This window comes from Lathamus discolor, chromosome 6 (genome assembly GCF_037157495.1).
Source record: "Lathamus discolor isolate bLatDis1 chromosome 6, bLatDis1.hap1, whole genome shotgun sequence".
Lineage (NCBI taxonomy): Eukaryota > Metazoa > Chordata > Aves > Psittaciformes > Psittacidae > Lathamus > Lathamus discolor.
The window spans coordinates 3993126-4018944 of record NC_088889.1 but is presented as its reverse complement, the minus strand read 5'-3'; the positions used below and the strand labels follow the sequence as shown (position 1 = coordinate 4018944).

Below are 25819 nucleotides of genomic sequence, written 5' to 3'. Positions count from 1 at the left end.
ATTCTATGGCTCTATGAACATTTCTGTCTCTATCCATAAATAAGATGCAAAGAGACGCTGCATCAGTCTGCTCCGTGATGCACAAATGAATCACACATAAATATCCATACAAATGGATAGAGATTAAGAAGCAATTTCCTTTCTTCAGTGTTTCTGGAACCATCTCTAAACAGAAAAGGACAGTTTTAAGGTATCTATTAAATATTTTGTAAACGCACCTCAGAAAGGTTCCCACAGATGTGCTAAGATAAATCACAGCATGGTAGTGCACATGCTGCAGAAAGAGGGTTGAAGATATGTGTGCATTTTCAATGTGTAAAGCCAGGCCTTTAAAATCAGCATAATGAAGAGAAGGTAGTGACAGTGCCTCTGGCAACATCAACATTACTCCTAGGTTTTTAAACCTCAATTGGATAAAGCATTGACTAGCCTGACCTAACTAACACGAGTGTAACCCAGCGACGAGCAGGACTCAATTACCTCTGGAGTTTTCTTCCCTCTGTGCAAACACCCTGTGATGTTTGCATCGCATGTGAAATGAAAGAACCATCTGCTGCAAGGAGGGAAGCTTTATCTCATCGCTCAGTCATGGACCCAGCAGCACTAACCCAAGCCAAAACAACCAGAGGACTTTGAGCCACAGGGAAACTTCCATGACTTCACAGAGACACTGAGGGTTTAAAGAGCTCGTAGTAGTGTCTGATACATATAAATTAGTTGTCACATCAGAAATCCCTTTGCAAACCAGGAGTGAAGTATCACTAAACCCATGGATATACAATGGTCTGGTCAGAAGAACAGGTGGGCTGGAAAGACAACCTAACCAGTAAACATCATGTCTTCTCTCAGGCCCATGTATATCATTCCAGTGTTATTGAACAGATTTGGTCATCATGTCCTTTCTGTTAGTTTTCCTAGTGTAGAAGAGTCTTTAGGCTTGATGCTAACTTAATGAAGAAGTTCTTTACTGTGAGGGTGATGAGGCAGTGGAACCGGTTGCCCAAAGCTTCTGTAAATGCTCCATCCCTGGCAGTGTTCAAGGCCAGACTGGACAGAGCCTTGGGTGACATGGTCTAGTTGTGAGGTGTCCCTACCCATGGCAGGGGGTTGGAACTGGATGATCTTAAGGTCCTTTCCAACCCAAACCGTTCTATGTAAGCCAGAGCTGTCAAGATTTTTGGGTAGTCCCAACACTTCACCTGTCCAAAAGCACTCCTGTTATCCGCTTCTGGGACCAGTGGGTTCTGCTGCAATTGCCCCTGAAACATGTGTCAAGCTCACTGCACCATCATCAGTTTCATTGAAAGTTGGATTAATGCCTCATTCCTTATCATCTTCACCCACTGACATTTAGGAGGTGGCCTGACAAAGGGTAAGGTCATCAAAAGCAATGGACAATTCACCTCTTCCAGCCCCAGCTGCAATTCTGATGCAGAAAGAGCAAAGGTGTCTTTCAACCGTGACTAACTTACGTGTCTGTTGGCATGAAGCACCTTAAATGGCCACTAAGGTGATTAACAGAGCAGAATTAGCACAGTGAGCCAGGGGAATTAAGGGCAAAGAGCTGTCCTTAAGTAAATACCATGTCTACATCTGCCAGAGGAAAACCTGCAGGCCCAGAACTCAAGTGGAAGCATAAATAGGAAAGATTAACAAAGTCTCTGGTGCTGTACATTGAGTTAAAAAGCTCATGAGGTTCTGTGTGCCCACATGGAGATCATTGAAAGCTCTCTAAGGAACACAGGAACAAGTGCTTGAGTTCTCACTGCCAAGCTTTCTAGGGACCACCTCCAGCTCTATTTCAGCTTTCTTTTCACAGCTCCCTCCTCTGAAAGAGTCACACCTAAAAATCTGTTTTAGGGCTTACTACTACTCCTGCACAAATTGCTGTGAACCACTTCCATCCTACAAGTAACTTCAGGAACCAGATACATATCAAAGAATCAGCATTTCCTGTGCAGCTCAGTCCCATATCTTCACCTACAAGAGGAATAATTTCACACATAGAATATACTGTTACTCGATAAGTAAGGAGGGGTTGATCTCTTTGTACACTTGCAGTGAAGAGGATGCTGAAGATCCTTTTCTGCTTTCCAAGCTCCACAGTGCACAGGCTTTGCAGCTGCTTTACCACGTGTCCCTGTGGCATATATCAGCCCTTCTGTATGGGACCTCACTGTCCACTGAGCCCTGTCAACCTCACCACAAAGTCAGTAATGGCACACTGGAACCTTCTGCTTGACCTAGTCACCCCAGCAGCAGAGGCTAGGCCAAACAGTAGCTGTAGCATTGGTTATCAAGCACTGGAACAGGCTGCCCTGGGAAGTGGTGGAGTCACAATCCTGGAGGTCTGTAAAAGACATGTAGATGTGGCACTTAGGGACATGGCTTAGAGGTGGCCTTGGCAATGTTAGGTTTATAGCTGGACTTGGTGTTCTTGAAAGTCTTTTCTAACTTAAATGATTCTATTTCACTGTTTGTTGAGAGATATTTGTTATTCAGCTTAAATAAGTAGGTTTAAATAGTTTGAGTCACTTAGAGTTACAGTATAATGTACTGTTTGCTCAGCTTTACTTGCTTGGAATAAGCAGCTAAATCTACTGAAGCCTTAGGCCCTAAGCTGACTTTCACTCAGACATGCTTTTGGCTGGAATAGAGTTAGTTTTCATAGTAATTTTCCTATAAGCTGCTGCAGTGCTGTGGTTTGTCTTCAGTGGGAGAAGAATGTTGTTAACACACTGATGTTTCAGTTGTTGCTAAGTCATGTTTCTCCTAGGTCTAAGACTTTAGTGTCCCGTGCTCTGGTGATAAGCTTGTGCACAAGAAGCACAAACCAGAATCTAAGAAAGCTACAGCCATCAGCAGAAGCTACATCTCAATGTGGTAAGAACAGATAACAGCCTGCCTGTATGAAGACACAGAAAGAATCCAAGAAGGGGTTAGAAGATCCCAGACAAAAAAATCACTGTTGGAGTAAAAATATGCTTGAGGGATGCGTGTATAAGGGTATAATTGCTCAGGGATTTCTTTCTTGAATCATGGAATAGTTTGGGTTGGAAGGGACTTTCTAGTCCAACCCCCCTGCAATGAGCAGGGACATCTGGAACTAAATGGAAAGCTTGGGCAGCAGCTTCTCCCCTAACACTGCTGAACTGGATTCAATTCCACCCACAGAGCATGCAGGAAGGCATCTTGCTATCCAATTTCTCTCTCACAAATAGGAATTACCCCCACTGGGGACTTGTTCTGGCTTCTGACAGTCCTGCAGATGTTATGCAAACCAGCACAAAGTCCATCTGCCTTAACAGGTTGGCTAAGGTCAACCTTCCATCTTAGCCCCATAACCCTTGCACAAACATGGACATATTGACATGATAAATAGCAAAACTGACCTCTTGGCTTCCAGCACTGGTGGTACCACAGGGATTGCTCCTATAAGGAATGTCTGCCTTGGCAGGGCTGACCAGCCCTCAGTGCCATGTGCACGTTTACAGTTGTGCCAGGACATTGACTTCTTCCTGGTAGGGCCACGTTCCCTGAATGTCCAAAATGAATGGAATTTCCCCATAGCTGACACAGAGCTGCAGTAATCCTCCCTGGTTTCGTTGATTCACCATAAAGGAAGGTTATTAGTTATCATGAAACCTTTGAAATAGCTGATTCTTTTGAAGCCATCTGCTCACGTTTTACCTTCTCCCTGACTGCACCTGAAGCAAACAGAAATGTTCCACTTCTTGATTCCTGGAAACATCCATCTCTCTGTGCATGTGGGAACAGCCTGACCGACTGTGCAACGACAGCCTGATTTACAGCCCTGTGCAAACCTGGAGTAACTTTGAGGGCAGGGTAAAGGACAGGACCAGCAGACCCATGAATTGCCATGAGCAACCGAATCTCTATGTCCCTTATGCTGGTTTCTCTCTTCTTGCTTTCAAAACTCTCCTAGATTCTATATTAAGTGTGTATTAACATCTAAGTATCTAAAAGCACCTCATTGTGCACAATACTAACCTCCATCAGAGACATAAAATGTCCCTTTTATCTTCCAAATGCAAACTCCTTTGCAGTCCAGGTTAACACGCCTCATCCTGGACCTCCAGACCCTTATTGTCCCAGCTATGAATACACTCACAAATGCTCAGAGCCCCACATACAGGTAAAACAAATATATCAAGTACACACACACCTTTTCAGTCCTACTAGAGCTCAAGATAGAAGTGGTGGGCCCCAGATATCCATCTCATGGTGGAAACTAATCATCTCCCAGTTTAATGGATAGGAGAATTGAAGCTCCAAGACAGGCAGCTGAACTGGCACCCATCAGGATAATCTACACTAAAACTGGTGCAGGAAATAGCCACAGGAAGATCTCTGTTCCTTTTGCTGTAACTGACAGGCTATTTCTGTTTTGGTGCCAAGCCAAAATGCCTCACATCCTGCAAATTTGGTTACTGACAATACTAACAAGCAGAAGAAGCTGCTCATGAAGATGCTGGTGGCACAATGGATATACTATCAAGCTATATGTACATTTGTCCTGGTGCATCTATAGTACTACTGCAAATCATCGTTTCTCAAGTTGGCCAAGCCTCTCTGCATGATTTGTCACAGGGATGACTGAGGACCACTGTCCTAGACAGCACAGCCTTGCCTGGTCTTACAGTTAGCAGTTACTAGGGCATCTCCAGGGCAAACAGGCACTCTGCTCTCATTTGCCCTTTCCCTTATCAGCTCCAAAAGGAGGTCAAGGTCATATACAGAGGCTTTTATGCTTTCAGAGCCTGAGAACGCAAGGGGGATTGCACAATGGCTGGTTTATGGGCACAGAACTCCAGACATGATGTAAAATCACCTTTAGACTTTACGGTAGAGAAAAGGATATAGGAAGGAGAGAGAAAGGGAAGAAAATCTTCTCAAAAGGTTTTGCTCATTGTGTTCCAAGCAAGTCAAACACATTACAATGTTGTTTGAAACTCTTTGAAGCTCTTTTTGGCCCAGGACAGGCTGGCAGGCCCTACACTGTGAGGGAAACAGGCACAAGGAAGAAAGCTGTTTGTACAGCAGCACATACAGAAGGACCCAAAGGCTCTGTTCAATGAACATGGAGAGGGTCTGGCAAGTGGACCATGATTTATTTCTGAGAGGTAAAACAGCAGGGAGGCTCTGGTGGAAGAGGTGGGCAGGTAGGGATATGGGACAGGCTGATGCCTGCTTAGACCATAGAAGCTTAGGGGCCAACCTCATGGTTCAGCTCCCAGCCACAGGAAAGTTTCCCTACAGCAATCCCGACTGACTCCAGTGAGGACATTACACCTGAAGACCCAGGGAGCAAAACAATTCACAGTCTCTTACCTGGCCATTGCTTTTTAATGTTCCTCTGTCTTATCCAAAAATCCATTAAAGAAATCCAAATCCTTTCTTTCCACATCACAGACACATTCTCCAGTTACCTAAGGAGAACAGCACCCGTCTAAGACCAGTTTCGATTGCCAGCAGTAGTGGCAGGCTGTAGAAATACACATATTAAGAGGCTGCAGAACACAGGTCAGTGGGTCTGATGCCTCCACAGAAGGAGGAGCAGAAGCGAAGCAGGGCCATGAAGATGCTCCATTCTTGCAGGGTGGATAGGGAGGAAGGACAGCCTGGTCTGCCTGCGCCCTCTTGTGGCTGTCTGGCCACGCTGCACAGGGTTAGGACCAAACCAGAGAGGCTGCTCTCCTTCGTAAAGGATCAGAGAATCCCAGACGGGTTTGTGCTGAAAGGGAGCTAAAAGCTCGCCCAGCTCCAACCCCCTGCCACGGGCAGGGACATCTTCCACTAGAGCAGGTTGCTCCAAGCCCCGTCCAACCTGGCCTTGAACACTGCCAGAGACGGGGCAGCCACAGCTTCTCTGGACACCCTGTGCCAGTGCCTCAGCACCCTCAAATGAATCATTTCTTAAACACCGTAAACATCTATGCTACCATCAGTGAACGATGTTTCTCTAGCAACAGCTATTTGAAGCATCAGAGGTCCCCCTGTATCCATTCATGATTACCAAAGGTGGAGTTACGTAGCTTTCCTCAGTTCTTCCTCATCAGAGTAGTGAGGGAATTTATCCTGGAGATTCTTGTATTACTTGTTAATGGACTCTGTAGGATTAAAATAAAATAAAAACAAAATAAAATCTATAAAGAAAAAAAGTAAAAATAAAACCAATAATAATATATAATACATCCATTTCTGGACACAGCTCCCAATTCACAACCCAGCTGCTTAACACAGTCCAGCGCAGGAGTCAGAAAGCACAGAGCAACTTTACAGTTACCGGAGCACAGGCAACAGCCCATTCTAGACCCATCAGGGAAGGGATGTGCAGACACAGCTCTGAGTTTGGCAGGACAGTCCTTCTAATAACCACATCCTATCAGCTGCTGGTCCTGGTGGCTACCACCTCCTCCCTGAAGCTCCTCATCCATCCCAGGTGCTCAGGGCCTCCTGGTGGCTCTGCTCTGCTCACAGGCGGGATGGGCAGACACCACCAGAGCTGTCCCTGCTCTGCAATCACCAGTTGGTTTCCTCCTTCATGTCTGGATGACTTGGCTGCCCCATACCTGGCAGTGCTCAAGGCCAGGTTGGACACATGGGCTTGGAGCAAGCTGCTCTAGTGGAAGGTGTCCCTGCTCATGGTAGGGGGTTGGAGCTGGATGAGCTTTAAGGTCGCTTCGAACCTGCACAATTCCATGATTCTACGTAGAAATACCCATGGAAGAACTCTGCTCACTACCAAAACAGTCAGACCCTGGGTGAAGTCAGGGAGCAACCAGCTACCAAAGGGGCAAACTGATGAAGAGAAGCATTAAAACCCCAGTCCCATCAAATGAGGAGAACCACAGAGCACAACGCCAGCAAACCTGATTCTTCTCTCGGCTACCAAACACAGGTGCCCCAACCAACCCAACCCAACCCTAGAACTACAACCAGACTTTTAAAGAGGTTAATAGCAAAAGTTTATTTTCCTGTAATAAAGAGCAGGGTGCAACCATCCCGCTGTTAACGGAGTGACTTCGTATTAATCTACAAATTGCTCTGATTTGTTTCAAATGGAAGACAACCTTATACAATGCTTTTCTTCAACTCCTTTCATCTCAAAGTGCTTTACAAAGTGACACCGAGGCAGGGGGAATAGCCCTCAAACCAAAACACCTACACAGAAATATCATCTCATTCCCAGTTCTGCAATGCAGCCACGTCTGTTGTACAATGCAGCAGCGAATGGCACAGGACATGTAGAGATCCGACCAGGGGGAGCAGATACAAGGAGAAAACTGCCAGGGATAGGATTTACCTGAGCTGGAATCTGCAGCTGGGGAAGGATACTTCTATTTTCTCCTCTGGAAAAGCTGATGTTAAAAGTGCTACAGGTCTGCAGACACCACCAAAAGATGCAGGCTTACACTAGCTCAAGACCCAGCCAGACTCTTACCCAAAGATGTATTCTCCAGGCTTTTACTCCACATTATAAATGTACTCCTTTGGTGAAGAGTAGCAGATGTATGCACTCATCTAGCTAAGGTGAGCGGCATGAGTCAGGGCACTCAGCTATGGGAAGCAAAAGCAGAACTGAGATGTTCACAACTCAGTCTTGGAGGTCAGCCCTTTCCGAGCTGAAGGAGGTGGATTCTATACTCATGTATTGTCAGTAATGTGTCCTCCCAGCTCTGGGAATGTCAACTCAAGTTTCACATGGCTACTAAACCTTGGCAAGCAAAACCATATGCCAGTATAGCCAGCCAAGGAACAACCCAGCAACATCCTGGAGTGTGCTCAGCGACAGCAAAGCTTGTGCTTATGGGGGTCTTCTACAGGAAGGTTTTCTCAGCTCTGCTGTGAAGCTGTCCTTGTATTAGATTCCAAACCAGAACTTTCACCTTCCCTATGTATTCCTCCCTCTACTGAACAGAAACATGGCAGCTCAGTTTTTTTCCACTGACGATACAGAGTTCCTACTGTAGCATCTCTCAGGAGAGGATGAAACTGACTGGAGCTGAGGATGGTGATGTGGTTCTGGACACCAACTTGCTAAGATGAGAGTTATGATGATGGCAGAGGGACAGTCAAGACTGCGGAAATGCCACATGAGACGAAAACTCCAGGGTAGGTGGTAGCTGAGCAGATTCCAGAGTCACTGACAAAAAAAGGCTAAGTTGGCTACAAAATATTGTCATGGCTTTAGCACATCCCTGTACAGACAAGCCTGGGTCTGAGCTCAAGCTGTAGCGGGCCTCCAACAGCTTTAATGACATCCCTCCCAAAACATTTTGAGGTACACAAGAACCACAGCCACATCCCTCACGTGCACACAAAGATGTCTCAGATTTCCTCATTGGGGATGGGAGCCCAGGAGATGGGTTTTTCAGTGGACATGCATGTCTAGGTATAATTCCATACAAGGGAGGCCTCAGGACTGCCCAGCCTGGGCATGCTACTTCTGGAGACATGAAGAACCCAGACTGGGACCACAGGTTTTATCTAAACAGTGGGAACAACACTGCCCAAAGCTCCTTCAGAACGGAACACCTCAAAGACATCTTTGTGAGTGAGGTTTCTAAGAGCACCACATGGGTACTTCTGCACCAAGGACTGACACCAACACGTCAAGGTCTGCATCAGCCTGTGGCAACTGCAGCAGATTTTCAGAGCAGGAGAAAACATCCTGCACCGACTGCAGCCAAGCTGAGAGTTATGGCTTTCCCAGCTCACTTTCTTCTGCTGAAGGCCTCAGGTGCACAGCTCTGACCCCTGCTCTGTCTGTTCCCGAACCTGGATCACCCCATGCCAAATCGCAAGCTAAAACCAGAAACAAATCCCTCTTTGTGACTCAGTTGGCAGAAAGCTTCTCTCGCAAGCCCCTTTAAAAGGAGCCAGGAAGTACTTGGAAACAGGCTGTTCATGGCTCTCCCTAAGATTATTGTGTGCTGCTGGCATTTACAAGGCCATTAGGGGAGTAAGTGGTCAGCAGGACCTAAGTGTATGGCTGAGCACAGCACCCTCCACCCCAAAGAATGAGTGGATCAGATGGACAGACAGCCAGCATCTGTCCTGAAAGACTTGCTTACAAAGAAGGTCCAGGACTCTTGCCTTGCCCAGGGCTGGCCTCGGGTTATGCCAAAGCAGCTTGCATATAAAAACAAAAGTTTAAAACAAACATATGGATATACACTGCATATAGGAGACTCCATAGAGGACAGTCTATAGGCAGCCACCCCAGAGCAGCCAGGCCCAGCCCAGCTCTGAGAGGGTAGAATGGCAGCTGCAGTCTGCTCACAGTTGGAGATGTGGGACAGCTGAAGGTGGAACTTGTGCTTCTTGCTCCTTGATCAGCTTCATGCAGAGAAAGGCGGGGAGCAAGTAAGGCCCATTGCAGGAGAGGCACTGCATTCATCTGTTTGACAGACTACGTTTGACAAGCTGTTCATAAAGGACCAGTTTTCTTTCATGCTTAGGCTTCTGCTTACATCTCACTGGGATAAAACCCAAGTTTGGCCAGAGACATCTCCCTCCGGAGCCGCGTGACCTCCCAGTACATCAGCTCCACTGCAAAGCAAAAAGGGTGTGGGGAAGAGAAGGAAAAATCAACACCAAACATCAGTAAGCAATGCACAGCTGGACACCAGCTCATGTTATACTGTGCTCACAGTGCAGCCCAGGCAGGCTCATCCCCAGAGTGAGGGAAGCAAACACCCAGCAGCACAGGCCCATCAGGTCACCCCCCACCAGCTCCACCCCAGGCCAAAGTTTCCAACAAGTTGATGAGCGATGAATAGGTGAATCTATTCTCACTCATGCTTTTATCATTTAACCATTTCCAAATACAGTTCAGGGTACCCCAAGTGGCCCCAGTTCCTGTCACACTGAACAGGACCACTTAATAATAGGACTCAATTCTTCCCAATGGCCCACAGAGGGCATCCCCACCATAGCCAGCTACTATTCCTTCTTACCATCTTGCCTCACCAAGCCCTGCTGGATATAGCGAATGTATGTGAAGAAGTTGCACACTGCTGTGATCTGAGGAAGAGAAGGGAGAGGAAGGAAAGAAGAGTCAGCTATAGCAGGAGAGCTCTTAGTTTTGAGCACCTGAAAAATAGTACTACGTACCACCAGATGGCAAGAGATAGGAAGAGAGCTGGTTTTAAACAAACCAAAAATCAAAATTCTGGGCATCTGCAACCCCATGCCAAGATATTACACTATCCACGAGACACACTGTGGAAGAACTCCAAACTACTACTGATGTAAAACATCAGTAACCACTAAATGTGGCAGCAAAGTCCATGACCTTCCTTCAGAGAGGACTTATCTGACTGAAGGAAAATTTTTGGAGCTAAAGGTTTGTGCAGGGAGGTAAGGACATTAGTGACACTTTATGGGAGGCACTGGTACAGGCTGCCCAAGGAAACTGTGGATGTCCCATCCCTTAAGTGTTCAAGGCCAGGTAAGATGGGATTGGAGCAACCTGCTCTAGCGGAAGGTGTTCCTGACCATGGCAGTGAGTTGGAACTGGATGAGCTTTAAGACCCTTTCCAATCCAAACCATTCCATGATTTTATGATTCTATGACTGCTAGTCACTTTAGTGCAAGTGACAAAAATCATTCAACTTAAGTCCATGCACAAACCCAACTTTTTGACTCAGAAATAATCACATTGCAGGATCTCTGATATGTAACTGAGGAAAGAATAAACTTCCAAAATGCACCATTGAATCAGAGCCTCAACGATAATATTAAAAAACCATTCATCTTCTCCCTACCCTCCAAAGAAAGGACAGCTTGTTCTCCCAACTATCTGAGTCACTGATCTGTACCGGAACAGTAACAAGGGCCAGCATTTAAAGAGCAAAAGATTACTGTGTTTTATAAAGGAGAATTAAAACATAATAATAAAGCAAAACAATCAAAGCCCTGTACTGAATCAAACCATGGAAAGTGAACACACTGAAAATAGGTTGCCTGAAGGAACATAAGGCAGAGCACCAGAGCGTGAGGCAGGGCTGGAGACCTGCATCCTTGTCATACATCAAGAGCCACCTCAACTTCAGGAACAAACTCAAGTTCCACACGTCTCTGTCAGTTTGAGGGCTGACCCTCAAGAGCATCTCCCATGTCAAGGCTTGGAACACTGGGCAGGCACACTGGGAATGTGAAGGACTTACCCTGGCCCTGCAGGATGGTGAAATGTAGTAGTAATTCCCAGAATCCCCCAGCATGATGCGGTGCTTGCAGGTCCTGGGGAGGCCACTCAGAGCACATTTCCTGCAAGCAAAGGAAGAAACACTTCAGCCTTCACCAATCCACTGCAAAGCAATTCAACAGCCTCAAGACTATCCACAAGAGGAGGAAGTGGGAACTCAGAAGCCAGATCTGTGTCAGCCAACTGAAGAAATAAAATCCCATGGTTGATACAAGCCTTTGGCTCCTAGAAAGATTCCATAAATGGCAAGTTTAGGAGGCCTTAGGCTAAATATCTGGAATCATGAATCATTCCACACCCAAACAAAGGCTGTATCCTTTCCCTGGCAGACAGCCCAAGACAAAACCACAGAAAACATTAAAGAGATGAAGCTGGAGCAGAGTATAACAAGTGTCCTCCAGTCTCTGCACATCTCTGTGTTCCAGGCAAGGCTTTTGCTGAAGGAGTTCCACTCAGGTGCTTCAGCTTTCCTGACGGGGCACAAACATGCTGGCGGAGGACCAAACCTAGTCCCAAAACAGGTAAATCCAGCATTTGAGCAGAAATTGCTCAAAACAAGCTACAGACTTGCACGCCAGACTCCTCTTTACTAACTTGGGCCTGATTTGAACCTGCTCTAGTTGAAGCCACATAAAGTGACTTTCTACTGACTTCATGGAGACTTTCACTGAGGCTTGTAGTTCCTATGAACAAGCAATCCCTTCTTGCACAGACGGGGAAGAAGCTTGGCTTCACAACTGTAAGGATATTTCAGACAGCAAACAAAAGTCTTTTCAAGACCACTCAGCTCCCAGGGAGACCACCAAGAGATGTAATCACCAAGGTTGCAGCACACCTCTATTTTCCTGCCATTTCATTCTCTTAAAGTCAAATGGTTCCCAGCACCAGCCAGTTGCCCTTCCTTCATCACTACTTAAAGCACTAAAGCAGAACACTCTGCTGCAGTCATCACCATGCTCCTCAGAGACTTAGTGGTCCTACCAGAAGTGGGACATCACTCTCCAGCTGCAAAAAATTGCTCTGTGGGCCATGGAAGAGGACAAAACACAGGGACAGATGTTTCAGAGAGCTTCCGAGCACATCTCTGTGCTTGCTTTCCGCTGCTAGCGCGGCAAATATTTAGCTAAGAGTGGAAGCATGGGCTGTAAGCCACCCTCACACTAATGAACTTCTTCCTTATATCCAACCTGAACTTCCCCTGTTTCAGTTTGAACCCGTTACCCCTTGTCCTATCACTACAGTCCCTGACGAAGAGTCCTTCTCCAGCATCCTTGTAGCCCCCTTCAGACACTGGAAGCTGTTCTGAGGTCTCCACGCAGCTTCTCTTCTCCGGGCTGAACAGCCCCAATGTTCTCAGCCTGTCTTCATATGGAAGGTGCCCCAGCCCCCTGGATCATCTTCATGCTGGTCCACAGCATGTCCAAATTGCCATAAAAATCAGTGTTTTGCAACTGGGAAACAAAGGGGAAGAAATTCCTTTTGGGCATTTATTGCCAATAGCAAGATTCCTTACTGGCCCGTGTCTAGGTGGAAATTAAACAGGGTTAAAAAGTTAGCTTAGTTCAGCTCCAGCCTCAAAGCTTCTAAATGGCACTACATTAGTAACTTGTTAATGGATTAGAGATCTTTGATCACTCACTGAAAAATAAATACTTCACTTACGTTACAATTTGTGACCGGAACCCACTGTGAAGACATAAAAAAAGAAATCAAAGGAAACCAATAAGGACAAACACAGGATGGGTTGTTCTTGGAACAGGCCTGACACATACTCATGGAACGGTTTGCCTAGAGATGACAGAAAATGCAGAGGAGAGTAGTAGGAAACCTGCATGCAGCATTTACTGCTACAGAAACACCTTAGCTTAGAACATGCTTGAAGGTAAGGGAGGGAAGAACAAAGAGAGAGAGCCCTGACTGAACTTAACTTCAGTAGCTGAATAAAATCACCTATCTTCATACGGAATATCATATCGTATCTGCTAAAGCTCCCCCTCTTTGAGTAAATCTCAAGTTGTCTATCATATCAGATACAGTCACACAAGCTCTGAAGCAGCCATAGCCCCAGTTCTGATGGTAAGGTGGGAAAGATGATATCCAGCAAGAGGAGATTATCTTCCGACCTAGACTCAAACCCACCTGGTGCACCAGCAAGGTCAAGAGCACAAGGTGAGTTCGAACCTCACAGGATGCAAGAACATGAGATAATCGTAGAATCCCAGACTGGTTTGTGTTGGAAGGGACCTTACAGCTCATCCAGTTCCAACCCCTGCCACAGGCAGGGACACCTTCCACTAGAGCAGGTTGCTCCAAGCCCCTGTGTCCAACCTGGCCTTGAACACTGCCAGGGATGGGGCAGCCACAGCTTCCCTGGGCACCCTTTGCCAGTGCCTCAGCACTCTGTGGCTCTGACTTAATTCTTTCACCCTAAGTTATGCACAAACACACCTTTAGGGAACATTAAACAAGTTGCTACCTTAAGGGGAAAAAATCCAAACCTCTCCCAAGCGAAAGGCATTAACACATCACTAGGTTATCTCCCAAAACAGTCATCTACAGTACATCAACTGAGCTAATTCCCATTCTCATGGAGCTGAACTACCACTGGTCATAGGCTAGAACACTCAGCTGAGCCCTTTGAACTGTTCAGCTCAACTGAATGAGCAAGGCCTGGCCAAACTCCACTAGATGGTACAAAGAGACGAGTAGCAGAGAGGACAAGAGAGCATAAACACAGTTCCTTACTTTGGGCCACCACACTCTTCTGCTGACACCTTCACCGCAGGCAGTGTCTGAGAAGCAACTGGCTCAATGGTGAGTGTATTCTGCTCCACAGCCACTCGCACCAGCTCCGACAGCTGTGACAAAGAGAAAGCAGATAGGAATGTGCAAAGGTCACCTGCATAAAGGTGTAACTTCGATGCTGTGCGGTTTTTGTCCTCCTTTTCCAGCACTCACCTCCTGCTTAGTAAAGTCCAGACAAGGTCCTACATCTTCCCGATAAATTCTGTCCAAGAAGGAGCAGGATTTATCCAAGGTTGGAGATTCCTTCCAGGCCTGGAACTCAGCAAATAAAATGGAGTCGACCTGCAGCAAGTGTCCAAGAGGAGTGGGAAGAGGGAAAGTGAGTGGAGAGATACAATATCAAAAGGTTTCTTTTACTATGCAGGTAACCTAACTACAAAGCATCTGCTTTGGCAGCTAGAAAGGGTCAGACACCACAGAAGTGTCTAAGGGGAAGCTGGTTTACTCCAACCATATTTCATCTCCCACCCATCAGGAGTTCTGTGCCAGACTGACACAGCCATAGTGGGCTTATTCTGCCAGGAACCTGCAGGCACCTCTCTATCCCATCTTTCTCCAGGATGAGGCAGCACCTCTGCTACAAGAAAGGCACAACACAACCAGCAAACAGACCAAGTGCTCACTCAGCCCATGGCAGGAATGATGAGAGCAACTGAATGACAAAGCATAGTGGCACCCAGGACTCAGGAGGCAGAACCCTTCTGTAATGGAAGGATTGCTACAGAAAAGGATGAATTGGAAAAAGCTCTGAATAAACAGCCATCAGCAGGACTACATTCAGTGAGCCCAAGACTGAGCTCACAGGCTATGCCAGCCCTTTAAAGACCACTTCAAGCCCAGAACTCTGGTGTTTGTGGAGTTGCAGAAGTAATGGGAACACTGGGAAGTCATACAGGCTTGCAGAGGCAAGCTGAGTGTAGGAAAAGAGCTCTCTCAAAGGGAACTCAAAGAACAGGAACAGCTTTCCTCATTCTAATATCTGCTCATTGCCTTGGGCTTGCAAACATTATCACTGCTCAGTGACATGAGATCCAGGACAGAGCTTGCTCCCATCCCCTGTGCCAGCATGAAAGTTGTTTCCTCCATCTCTCTCCGGATGGAGAGAGTCTCTGGGACCTGGCATTTAAATCCCAGATGGATCAGCAGCCAAACCACCAACCTGACTGACAGGGCTTCTCCTTAAAAGGCCAGCAAATCCTGTTAAAGCTGGTGAAAGGAAAAACAAAACTAAAGAAACCCTGCTGAGCAACATGAAGAACATGAGTGAAGAAAGCTGAAAACAGGTCTGGGTTCTAGCACATTCATTCTATGCTATGGACACTGCTCACCTGGCACCAGGAGACAGCTTCAGAGCCACAAGATGGAAAAACAAATGGAGAAAAACAAAAAGAAAACAAAATATGGAGGTTAGCATAAAAGGAAGCTGGAACTGAAAGGCTGGAAGTTTGAGAGGTAGATGCATCCCACCCATCGCCAGTGCTGACCAGAAAGGTTACCTGCTGCAAGGACGAGGAAGCATCTGCCCCCAAGGCCTGCCAGCTTGGTTCATAGGTGATGTGGATTGCCTTCCCGGGGATGAAACAGAGGAGCAGAGAGAGGAGAGCAGGTAACCCAGACTTCGAGGGCAGAGGAAGAGACAGACAGTGAAGGGAAAGGTTTAGAGAGACAGGCAAGAAAGGGAAGTAACAAACATGAGACAAACCAGAAGATACAAAGAAAGGCTCAAGTCCTCCCTTCCAGGGAACTAAGCACACTGCTTAAGAAATCACAGGGTCACAAGCCTCACCTTTTGTCTTCAGCTTGAGGTGCAAAACCAGAACAAATTCTGACATTTTTAGGCTCAGTTTAAGATACAGCATGTGCTTTCCACAGAGCAGCAACTCTCTGAATGTCAGGTTCCCTTTTATCGCCTCTCACATAAGCCATTAAGGAGTTTGAGAGACAGAAATTAACAAGGTAACCAAAAAAAAAAAAACATGCACCCCATCCTGCATACATAAAATTAGTAGTCACTTTGGAACTGGCATTTTAAAGCTCAGGCTATCTGCACCATGTGGAAGTTGCCTACACAAATGACAGGCCCAAATCTGTTCTGACTGGAGAAATGGGTAGCACTGGGAGAGCTCACAGGTCCTTAAAAATATTAAAACCTTTTTCATCCCATCCCTCAAAGCAGCTTCTAACTGACTGCATTTGACTGCAGCTTCCAGCATACCTGGACTGTTCCATGTCTGACCACTAGAAACCAGGCCTTCACAGTTATCAAACTCATTTTCCTTTGGCTTTCTTTCTCATATAACCTTTGCTCCTCTCTGCCTGTGAATAGTTAAAGGATCTTCATTTCTCATGGCTTTTGCTGTCTCAGGACAATGGCTATAGCAAATGTTGTCTGAAGCATTTCAGCCAAACTCTACCAAGAGCACTGTGCAGAAGCTGACAAGGCACATTCACTGAATCCACTGCCAAAAGCAGACGTTAACCAGTGCTGCCAGCACAGTCCTGTCTGGTGAGAGTATTCATTTCACAAGTGGCCATTCTGCATATGCTCTCATGCAAACCAAGTGACTGGGTGCCTTTGTGTTCCCTCAACAATTTTTCAGGCTGCAGCATCCAAAAAGTCACTAGGGAGATATATTCCCCCACCACCTTCTCATTCATTTTATTTCTTGCTCCCCAGGACAGCTGTGAATACATCTGGCTAGTGGAAAGTTCCCAGGTGGAAAGGTCCTGCTAGCAGGAAGAAGCATTACTTACACCTATGGTCACAGCAGGTGGGGGACTATTAAAGGATCACCAAAGGGAATTAAATAGGGTTTGTTTGAAAGATATTCACAAATGCTCTGTATACTTCCCTGCCCAGTTCCTTCCACTGAGGAAGGAACTGAATATAATTCCACTATGCTCTGCAAAGAAGAGTAAGAACAGTGAAATGCCCAAGGAAAGAGCAAGTGACAGAGACTAAAAGTTGATGGAGGTGTCCTGGTGTCCAATCCAAAATAGGCAGACAGAAGAAACAACAGCAAATCACACCAGAACAGGCAGTGGACTCAACTGCCAAGGTGCAGCAAGCAACTGTCTTCTGCCCAGCAACTCCTGACACATCCACTCTCAGTACTGGTAACTCCTGAAAGCATCCATGCCCTCCAGGGATCTCCTGGCTGCTTCCTCCAGCAGTTGTCCTGACGCAGCCTTCAACATGCTTCTCAGAAGAGGAAATCCCCACAAATGGAAACCCTCCAGAGCTTGCCTCAGCACAAATTTAGGGAACAAGCCACATTACTGCACAAGCTTCTCCCAACACTGAAACCACAGAGCTCTCCAGGAAGCCCAAGGCAAAAGCCACACAGCTCCCTGTGCACAGTGACAACAGTGCCTCCAAGGCCAGTGCAGTGAATGGCCCTCACCCACCTCTTTGCACTCACGGCTGACAGGCTCTGGAGTCACATTCTGGCTGGCAGCTGAGACCATTGCACTGCTGGTGCTTTTGTTTCGCCCATGGCCCTTCCTGAAGCCAGCTTTAGAAGGGCTCTGGAGCTGAGGGTGCAGCTCCCGGTTTGGAGAGGAAGGTGTTGATGTGATGACCAATGTCTTCAGAGCTGTTACCTCTGCCTGCAGCATGTCAATCTGAGGAAACAAGACAAGAGTCAGCACCTTCAGCACCTCCTGAGCTTGAGCTTGCTGCACCCCACCAAACACTAAAGCTACAGGGATCCAGCTACAGTCCCCTGATCCATCTCTCAAAGGGGAGCTGGATCAGCGGCAGGCTGCAATGATGCCTCTAGCCCCCTCAATGAGCTGCTGGAGAGGGAACAGAGCAAATGAAGCATCCCAGAGAGACTTTACTCTCCTCCAGCCAAACATCATCATGGCCAGGCTGGGCAGGGATGGTGCCAACCTAGCACAGAGATCAAGACATGGAGTGGAATTCTTACCTTCCCCCGTGCCTCCCTCAGCTGTTTCTCTGATGCCGCCTGTTTAGTGTTCGCTTCCCTCACCATCTTGTGTGCTTCCTGGACCAGAGAGAATTTGAGTCAGCTTGTTGCAGCCCCAGCTCAAAGCCACCAGGCCAGGCCAAAGCTCTGCTGTATCACATGCTCAGGGCAAGCAAGCAGGGGAACAGACATCACTGCCACATACAAGGGTTTTACTCTGCTATCTGTGAAGAGCCTTCTCCTAGAATTTTGCAGAGAAAGCTCTGAGTGCCAGTCTGGAGTGCATAGCTGACTTAACTAAAGAGTTTAGCTGGCCAAATCCAAGGTCATCTCTTTCACCAAGATGAGGTGCTATGAAGGAAGGGAGAAACAAGTGCCTGCCCCTCCTTGCCCTTGGGAACTGCTTTAAAGCTGAGGCTTTAACATTAGCACCCACCTATGCTACATCACTGCTGTGGAGCAGTTGGGTCTGCACCCAGTCCAACACCTCTGAACTTGACTCAGCTTGGCTTCCTGACTCAACCTCAGGCCTGTGCTGTCACTGCAGTCATAGCAGACTTGCTGGCTGATCACTGGACTGTTTTATGACCTTGGTTTCTGTCTGTGGCACTAATCCTGATCCAGACTTGAGGCTCCACATCTTGGCTCCTCACTGGTGAGGTCGCTGCTCTTGCTTGTTACTGCACTTTGCTCCCATTTCCCTTGCAGACAGGCCAGCCCCTGACTGCTCTGGGCATGGCTGCAATACAGTAGAAGCTGTAGCTCAGGTGGAGACCAAATGGCAGTGGCAGCTTAAAAGCATCTCTCACAGGATGAGGGGAGTGGTGTGAATCCCAGCTGGAGCCTCCCTGCTGTCCAAGGCCACCAAAGGAAGTGAACAGCCCTCAGCTACATTACTTCTATGCTCACCCTGAGCCCAGGAAACCAAACCTCCAGGAAGGGGATGCTCTCCTGGCCCTCACACTCAGCACCAGCCTATGTTTCAAAGGTACAGACGGGCTCTGGCTTTTTCCCTGCTGCTCAGTCAAATGCAGACATTAGAGCTGCTGGTAAATGGGATCTTGCCAGGAAAGAGCTTGGTAAGAATCATGTTACAAGAAATACCCAACCAACAGGCCTTCTGAACAATCACTGGAGCAGAGTATATGAGGACATTCAGCTTGTTCCCACCCCAAGCAAGGGCTGACACGAGCCAGGGAATCATCTCTATTACACAGCAGCTGCTGTCCAGACTCAGAGCACACACAGGAGAGGGGCAGAGAGCTATGCTTAGCTCCAGCTATAACCATCCCCACATCTGGTTTTGCTACCAGATGGAGACCCATAACTAATGTGCTCTTTATGCCACCCCACAGCTGCTAGAAGGGGAAAGAAATGCATGTAAATACTCCCCAGGAGAAGTTACAAGCACCTGCTCTGAGGCTGTGCCCGCAGCACTGCCAGCTCCACTTCTTCAAGTGGGAAAAGAAAAACAGGAGAAAGGAGGAAGCTGTGGGAGGAGATGGCTGGAAGTTCAGGGAAAGCCTGTCTTAAAGGAGTTAGATAGAAGCTTAGTTTAAGAAATTATGGGAAAAGGAAGAGGGTGGGACCTCAAATAGGCTAGCTGTTAACTCCTCTAGTTCCTGCTCCAGTTGTTCTCTGACTTTTGATAACCTCTCACATTCTTTGTCCTTCAGCTTCAGCTCCTGTTGAGGAAATGGAGAGAGACACATGAGCTCATAGCAGGCCCCAGCAGTGCTGTGCCTGCCTGCCCCTACTTGTCAATCATAACCTTTCCTTCCACCACAGCATGGATCCCTGGTCTAAGACTCCTGTGTACCCCACTCTGTGTCCCTCCCCAAGTTCTAGCTGGCTTTTCAGGCTGGAATTGCTTATTTGCCATAAGCAGAGAAGCTCCATAGTAAGGACTACCTGCCTCTAACTGCTTTCTGCAGCAGATTTCCAGGAGGAAATATGGATGTTGGCACAGAGGCTTTGGGTCATGCAACTCATGACCTTGCTCCAAAGCACTTTATGGCCACCTCAGCATAATCTCTGTCCTTTTCTGCCTGCTCCAGACTGTGGCACAGCCACATTCAGACCCTGTTCCCCTCAGCATCACCTCTAGGAACATCCCCACCGCTCAAATCTATGCCATCATCCTCAGTATTCTCACAAACTCTGGGCCTTACCTTTTGTGCTTTGTGCAGCTCTTCCTTCAGGAATTCAGACCCTTTTTCACGGATTTCCACTGAAGAGCTGCGTAGACGTGACACGTTGAGCTGCTCAGTGGACTGGGTCTCATCCACACCTCCAGCATCCTGGCATCCAGTCTCTGGCTCCTCCTTGTTCCCTTTGGACGGCATTAGGGGTTTCCAGTGTCCAATAGCTGGTTGCTTCTGGCTGTCTTCCTCAAAATTAGCTTGGCTGTGGGTTACCAACACAGTGAAACTTTATATGGGGGTGATTCATAGCCATCCTCTAACACTCAACATCAGTCTCCACACCTCCAGCCTCTCACAGGCACTCAGGTGAGGCAGGGAAGGTGATGGTGGATGAAGAAGGCAGCAGCAGCTGCACCAGTTTTTTACCCTTTTGGCATGGATTGCTTCCTGCCTGGCAACAGAAGAAATGACCTAAAATAAAGACTTTGGGGGCAACCTCCATTCCTAGCCTGGGATCTTCAAGAAACACACCAAATCTAGTTTGAGATGCCCAGCCTGCACTCCTTTTAAGAGGGCTGGTTTCTCAACAGTGAATACTCCCTCACAAGTCATACTGCATGCACAAAACTTAGCAGGCAACACAATGCTATTAGTAACTCCTGGCATAATCCTTCTCAACCAGCATGTCTCAGATACTATTAACTCCGGATAAAGCAGAAGTAAAGACAGCTGCTCCAGGAATCCCATTCTCACCTGCTTTGGAGAGCAACCCTCTGCAGCTGGCTTGTTTAGGATGCCAGTATACACTCAGTAGACCTAAGTTCAGAGACACTCTGAAGCGGAGTATTAAGGAAAAGTGAGTACAACTCTCCCATTCCCTATCAATGTACAGATCTTAATCCCCCCCACTACAAACCGACCTTCTCCCTCCTGCCCCTGTTTTGCCGAAGGATCTATTTTTAACCATTGGTTTAACATCAGAGTCCTCCACAGAGCTCTCTAAACCAGTGTATTTCCATTGAGACTGAGCTGAGATGAAGCCCTGTTTTTTTAGTTTCAGTGGCTGGCAAGTAGAAATGTCCTAGAAAGAAGAAACCAGAAGAGTCACTCAGGACACCTTTTTCCCCAGTGCTCAGTAGGACTTTGCCAACTGTCAGACTAACAGACTCTGGAAGAAGCTTGATGAATTTAGTAGGCTTTGTAGTTGATGGAGTCTTATGAGAAGAAAATATAGGCTTTATTTCCTGCATGACAGGGCACTGCAATCTTAGTGTTGTCTAAAGCATGTGCATCACCCCTTCTTCATGCACCGAAATGTCCTCATGCAGCCCCTTGTCATTTGAAGTCAGCAATCAAGTCTTGCACACATGGAAGCTTTCTATCATGTCCAGCCACTCAGCTTGACCCACACACTGCACTACAGATTAACCTGCTGCTGGTTATCTCTGGGTCACAAGCCTTAGCTGACCTGTGGTGCTATCCTCTTCCATGTACAGCACCAACCCCTCCTGCTGCACACTCCTTCTGGCTACCGCTTCTTCTCCACTACCTTCTCTTGCAGAGAAGCTATCACCTTCCTTCAGTTAGGTTCACTTGCCCCTCTTCCCAATCTGTTTTCCTCTCCTAAACTTGCCCTACCTCTTGTACTCCAGCCAGGTCTCCCTCTTCCTCCTCACTCTGACTCCAGCCCCACACTGGGCTTATCTGCTTGGCCATGGGAAGCTCAGAAGGGCCTTGTTTTCCCTTATTTCCCTTTCTTATTTCCCAAAGCTGTCCATAAGCAAGCTGTCCACAGTCATCTTCCAAAGAAGGAAAGAAAAAGCAGCAGGTGCCACAGGAAAGCATGCAGAAAAGCACACATGGAACACTATTTGACCCCTTGGAAGACAAAGAGCACAAGATCCCTGCTGCAGTGTAATGCCAACTGGTGCACCAGAAGGATGGTCATGCAGCAATGTTAAGAACATAGGAGAGGACAGAAACTAACTAATGTCCCATTGACCTCACCTGGTTTCACTGAACATTCATTGTGAAGATCCGGAAAAGGAGGCTCATCCTGGTGATACTACTAACTTTGGAAGATAACATGAAAGGGTGTATTGGGGAAAAGGCAAGAAAATAAAATTGCTTTTGGCCAGAGGAAAAAGAACAGACAGCTCCTCCAAGCAAAGTTCACCTTGAGCTACTCAGCATGCTGGCACTGCTTGATAAAAAGTGATATGCACAAACATGGAGGGATAAGGCTGACTGAGCAAGCCATGACCAACGGGAACTCCCAAACTGGGCAGGCATTTACAGTCTGAGGTGCAAGAGAGCACAGAAGTGAGAACTACATGGTGTCCAGGGCATGCAGTGCCTGCTCCATCCAGATAGGCTGTTCTGTTGGCACATCTGGTTAATCAGAGGAAAAGTAGAACTGCACAGAAGAAATGAAATGGCTTAGAAAGGTCAAGATTAATTAACACGCATTACTTACCTAAACAGTGACATCGCTAACAGGATGAGGAGGTCTCCAAAGGCTCCAAACACTAGGAAACGGGAGGGAATAAGTAAAAGAATGACCCAAAGGAAGGACTGAAACACACTACAGGAACATGGAGATTTAATGAGACCAATTCATGAAGTGGATCTGCCATGGGGCATGGGAAGCATGGCAAGCAGAGAGGCCTGTTCAACACTTAAACCATCTCTCAGGTGGCACAGTGGAAGCTCTCACTGCTGTGGACTTTTGAGATTATTCAGAGCAAGCTGCAGAGAACACATCCCTCCAGGTACTCCTGCATTAGAAGGGAACACACCAGAAGGGACCCAGCCAGTCCCAGCACCTCCAGCTTCTGTGATCAAAGGAAGCAACAATCAGAGCATGGAGGAAAAGCCAGATGCAAAACCAAGCAGCAAGAAAAAGGGACATTTCAACACTCCACTAAACACTAAGACAGCCAAACTAACTCATACATAACAGGAAGAAAAAAAAACCCGTTGTTTCATTATGACTCTCAAGTTCTCAGATAAAAGTTGTTTGTCTTGGGAGACAGGTATTCCAGTGTATTTCCATGCACTGTGGAAGAAAACTGGAGAATACTGAGGAATGAAACAGTCCCACCCACACTCTGTAATGCCAAGGGACCTAAAAACCTATCCTGAAAAATCATTTCTATGATGGAATAGTGCATTCTCTGCCAACAGAATCCCCACAAGCGCCTTGGCTATGCTGGCTCCTGCCCAGCCAAGCCCCATCTCCAGTACCCAGCTGGGGCTTTGAATTACAAACCTCCAGAGACCAAGGGACCACCGTGTACAGGCATACTCTTGCTACTGCTGCTCTATCGGCTGTCTTTCATGGAAAAATGTATTATATCCTAAATGTCCCACATCGACACAAGAAATGCAAACTTGAATGCAAAAAATGCAAAATGCAAAAAAAAAAAAAAATCCTAAAACAATCCCAACAACCTTCTAAAGTTGGTTTCTGTAGAAAAAAGCAAAAAAATGTGCAGGATCTGCACTTTTTCCAGTGGGCCCCACATGTTCCTGCAATGCTGATCCGACAGGGTTATTTCCCTTACAAACAGCCCCGTGAGTCTCTCCAGGTTAAACTCTTGCCCTCCAGATTGCAAAGAGGCCCTGAGTGCTCCATCCAGATGGGACAGACCCCTGATTGCTGCCACCCTGCACCAGCATCTCTCACCACCCCACTAAGAGCTCGGTAAGGGGCCTCTCAGGAGCTTTAGGAAAAGCATATGGTAGCATTTTATTTTACCTTAACACATAACTTCTATTTCTTATATCTGCCTCAGCAATCACCCACTGCGTCCTTCCACCTGAGGGCTGCTGATGGATACGATATGTCCTTATTCTGTCACAGAATCCCAGACTGGTTATTGTGGGGAGGGACCTCAAAGCTCATCCAGTCCCAACCCCCTGCCACGGGCAGGGACACCTTCCACTAGAGCAGGCTGCTCTGTCCAGCCTGGCCTCGAACACTGCGAGGAATGGGGCAGCCAGTCTCCCTTCTTGACTTCCACAGCTGCAGAGCCCCGAGACGGGAGAAGCCGTCAGGTTTAGGGCTGCAAGCACATGAAGCGCTAGCAACCACCACAGCAAACCCAATGGAAGCCCGAGGGGACCCTCAGACACCCCAGTCCCAACAGCCGCGCGCAGGCCAGCCCGGCCCCGCGGAACCACCGGCTCCCCCCTTACCCCGCTCGGGGGGCCGTAGGCCCGGCTACCACACACCGCAGGCCCGCAGCGCCCAACCGCCTCCCCTCAGGCTCCACCGCTAACGGCCGCCCCTCCACCCTCCGCTCGCAACCCGGCTCCGGACCTACCCTCACCGCATGCTGGGTCCCGCCACCGCCCCTGCCGCTCAGGGCGGAGGAGCTGCTGCCGCCGCCGGCCCCCCCATGCCCGGAGCCGGCCCCGGCGCTCAAGCACCGCCTGAAGGACGCGCTCCCGGGAGGGGGGGAACCGGGATCGAGCTGCGCCTGCGCAGTGCTGCCCGGCGAGCCCAGGAGGGAGGAGCGGGGGGGGGGGGCCGGGAGGGGACGTGGAGGGGTGGGATGGTTCGGGTTGGAAGGGGGCTTAAAGCTCGCCCGGCTCCAACCCCTGCCACAGACAGGCAGGGACCCCTTCCACTGGAGCAGCTTGCTCCAAGCCCCTGTGTCCAGCCTGGCCTTGAACACTGCCAGGGATGGGGCAGCCACAGCTTCTCTGGGCACCCTGTGCCGGCGCCTCAGCACCCTCACAGAGAAGAGCTTCTTTATATCCAACCTAAATCTCCCCTGTTTCAGTTTTAACCCATTACTCCTTGTGCTGTCACTACAGAGAGACACCCTCGTTGCGATGCTGAAGCAGCTGTATGCAAGTGGATGGAGGTGTGTGCTCAGCCAGCGGTTCAGACTGAGCCAGCTCCCATGAACACACCATCCCTCCCTGGCACACTTCATCCCTCCCCATCACGGAGCGTGCCCTCTCGCTCCTGCTGAAACAGCTCAATGGGCTCAGTGGGTGGCAGGACAAGGGTAAGAAGCATAATGAAAGGCTGTTGGGTCAAGGACAAGAACACTCAGCGGTTACTGTCATGGGCAATACAGCCTCAGCTTTGGGAAGGGAGCTTAATTTATTACCAATCAAATCAGAGAACAGTAATGGGAAATAAAAACTGAATCCTAAAAGACCTTTCCCCCATCTTTCCCTTCTTCCCAGGTTCAACTTCACTCCTGATTTTCTCTGCCTTCTCCTCCAGAGCAGCACAAGGGGATGAGGGTTGCGGTCAGTCCATCACACTCTCTGCTTCTGCTGCTTCTTCCTCCTCGGGGGAGCACTCCTCATACTCTTCCACTGTTAAAACATTGGGTCCCTTCCACAGGAGACAGTTTTCCGTGGACTGCTCCAACATGAATCCTTCCCACAGGTGCCAAGCACCCACAGTTCTTCACCACCTCACAAGTCCTGCCAGCAAACCTGCTCCAGTGTGGGCTTCCCACAGGGTCACAGCCTTCTTTGGACATCCACCTCCATCCCCATGGAGAGTCCTCCATGATCTGCTTCCCTGTGAACCTCCATGGCCCACCTCACCATGGTCTGCACCATAGGCTGCAGGGGAATCTCTGCTCTGGCACCTGGAGCACCCCCTTCCCTCCTTCTACTCTGACCTTGATGCCTGCAGAGTTGTTTCTCTCACATACTCTCCTCTCCCATTGCA

At 48.0% G+C, this 25819-nt stretch overlaps 1 protein-coding gene across 11 annotated transcripts in view; it reads right to left on the bottom strand.

Annotated features, from left to right (window-relative positions):
• Positions 1-6965: 6965 nt before the first annotated feature.
• Positions 6966-25819, bottom strand: part of RAB3IL1 (RAB3A interacting protein like 1) — a 33505-nt gene continuing 14651 nt past the window's right edge. For 4 of the 11 annotated variants that reach the window (XM_065686582.1, XM_065686573.1, XM_065686576.1 and 1 more), the window contains 10 exons: positions 20143-20377; positions 19561-19656; positions 17972-18049; positions 17448-17663; positions 14193-14321; positions 13980-14092; positions 12897-12920; positions 11197-11296; positions 9984-10050; positions 6966-9576 (listed from right to left, as the gene is read on the bottom strand). In XM_065686582.1, the coding sequence (XP_065542654.1) occupies positions 9494-9576; positions 9984-10050; positions 11197-11296; positions 12897-12920; positions 13980-14092; positions 14193-14321; positions 17448-17663; positions 17972-18049; positions 19561-19656; positions 20143-20377 (1141 nt within the window). In that variant the 3' untranslated portion in view covers positions 6966-9493. Of the gene's footprint in view, positions 9577-9983; positions 10051-11196; positions 11297-12896; positions 12921-13979; positions 14093-14192; positions 14322-17447; positions 17664-17971; positions 18050-19560; positions 19657-20142; positions 20378-20868; positions 20964-22591; positions 22644-24443; positions 24608-25819 lie in introns of those variants that run through there. The other 7 variants (XM_065686574.1, XM_065686577.1, XM_065686581.1 and 4 more) reach the window with 6 other exon arrangements.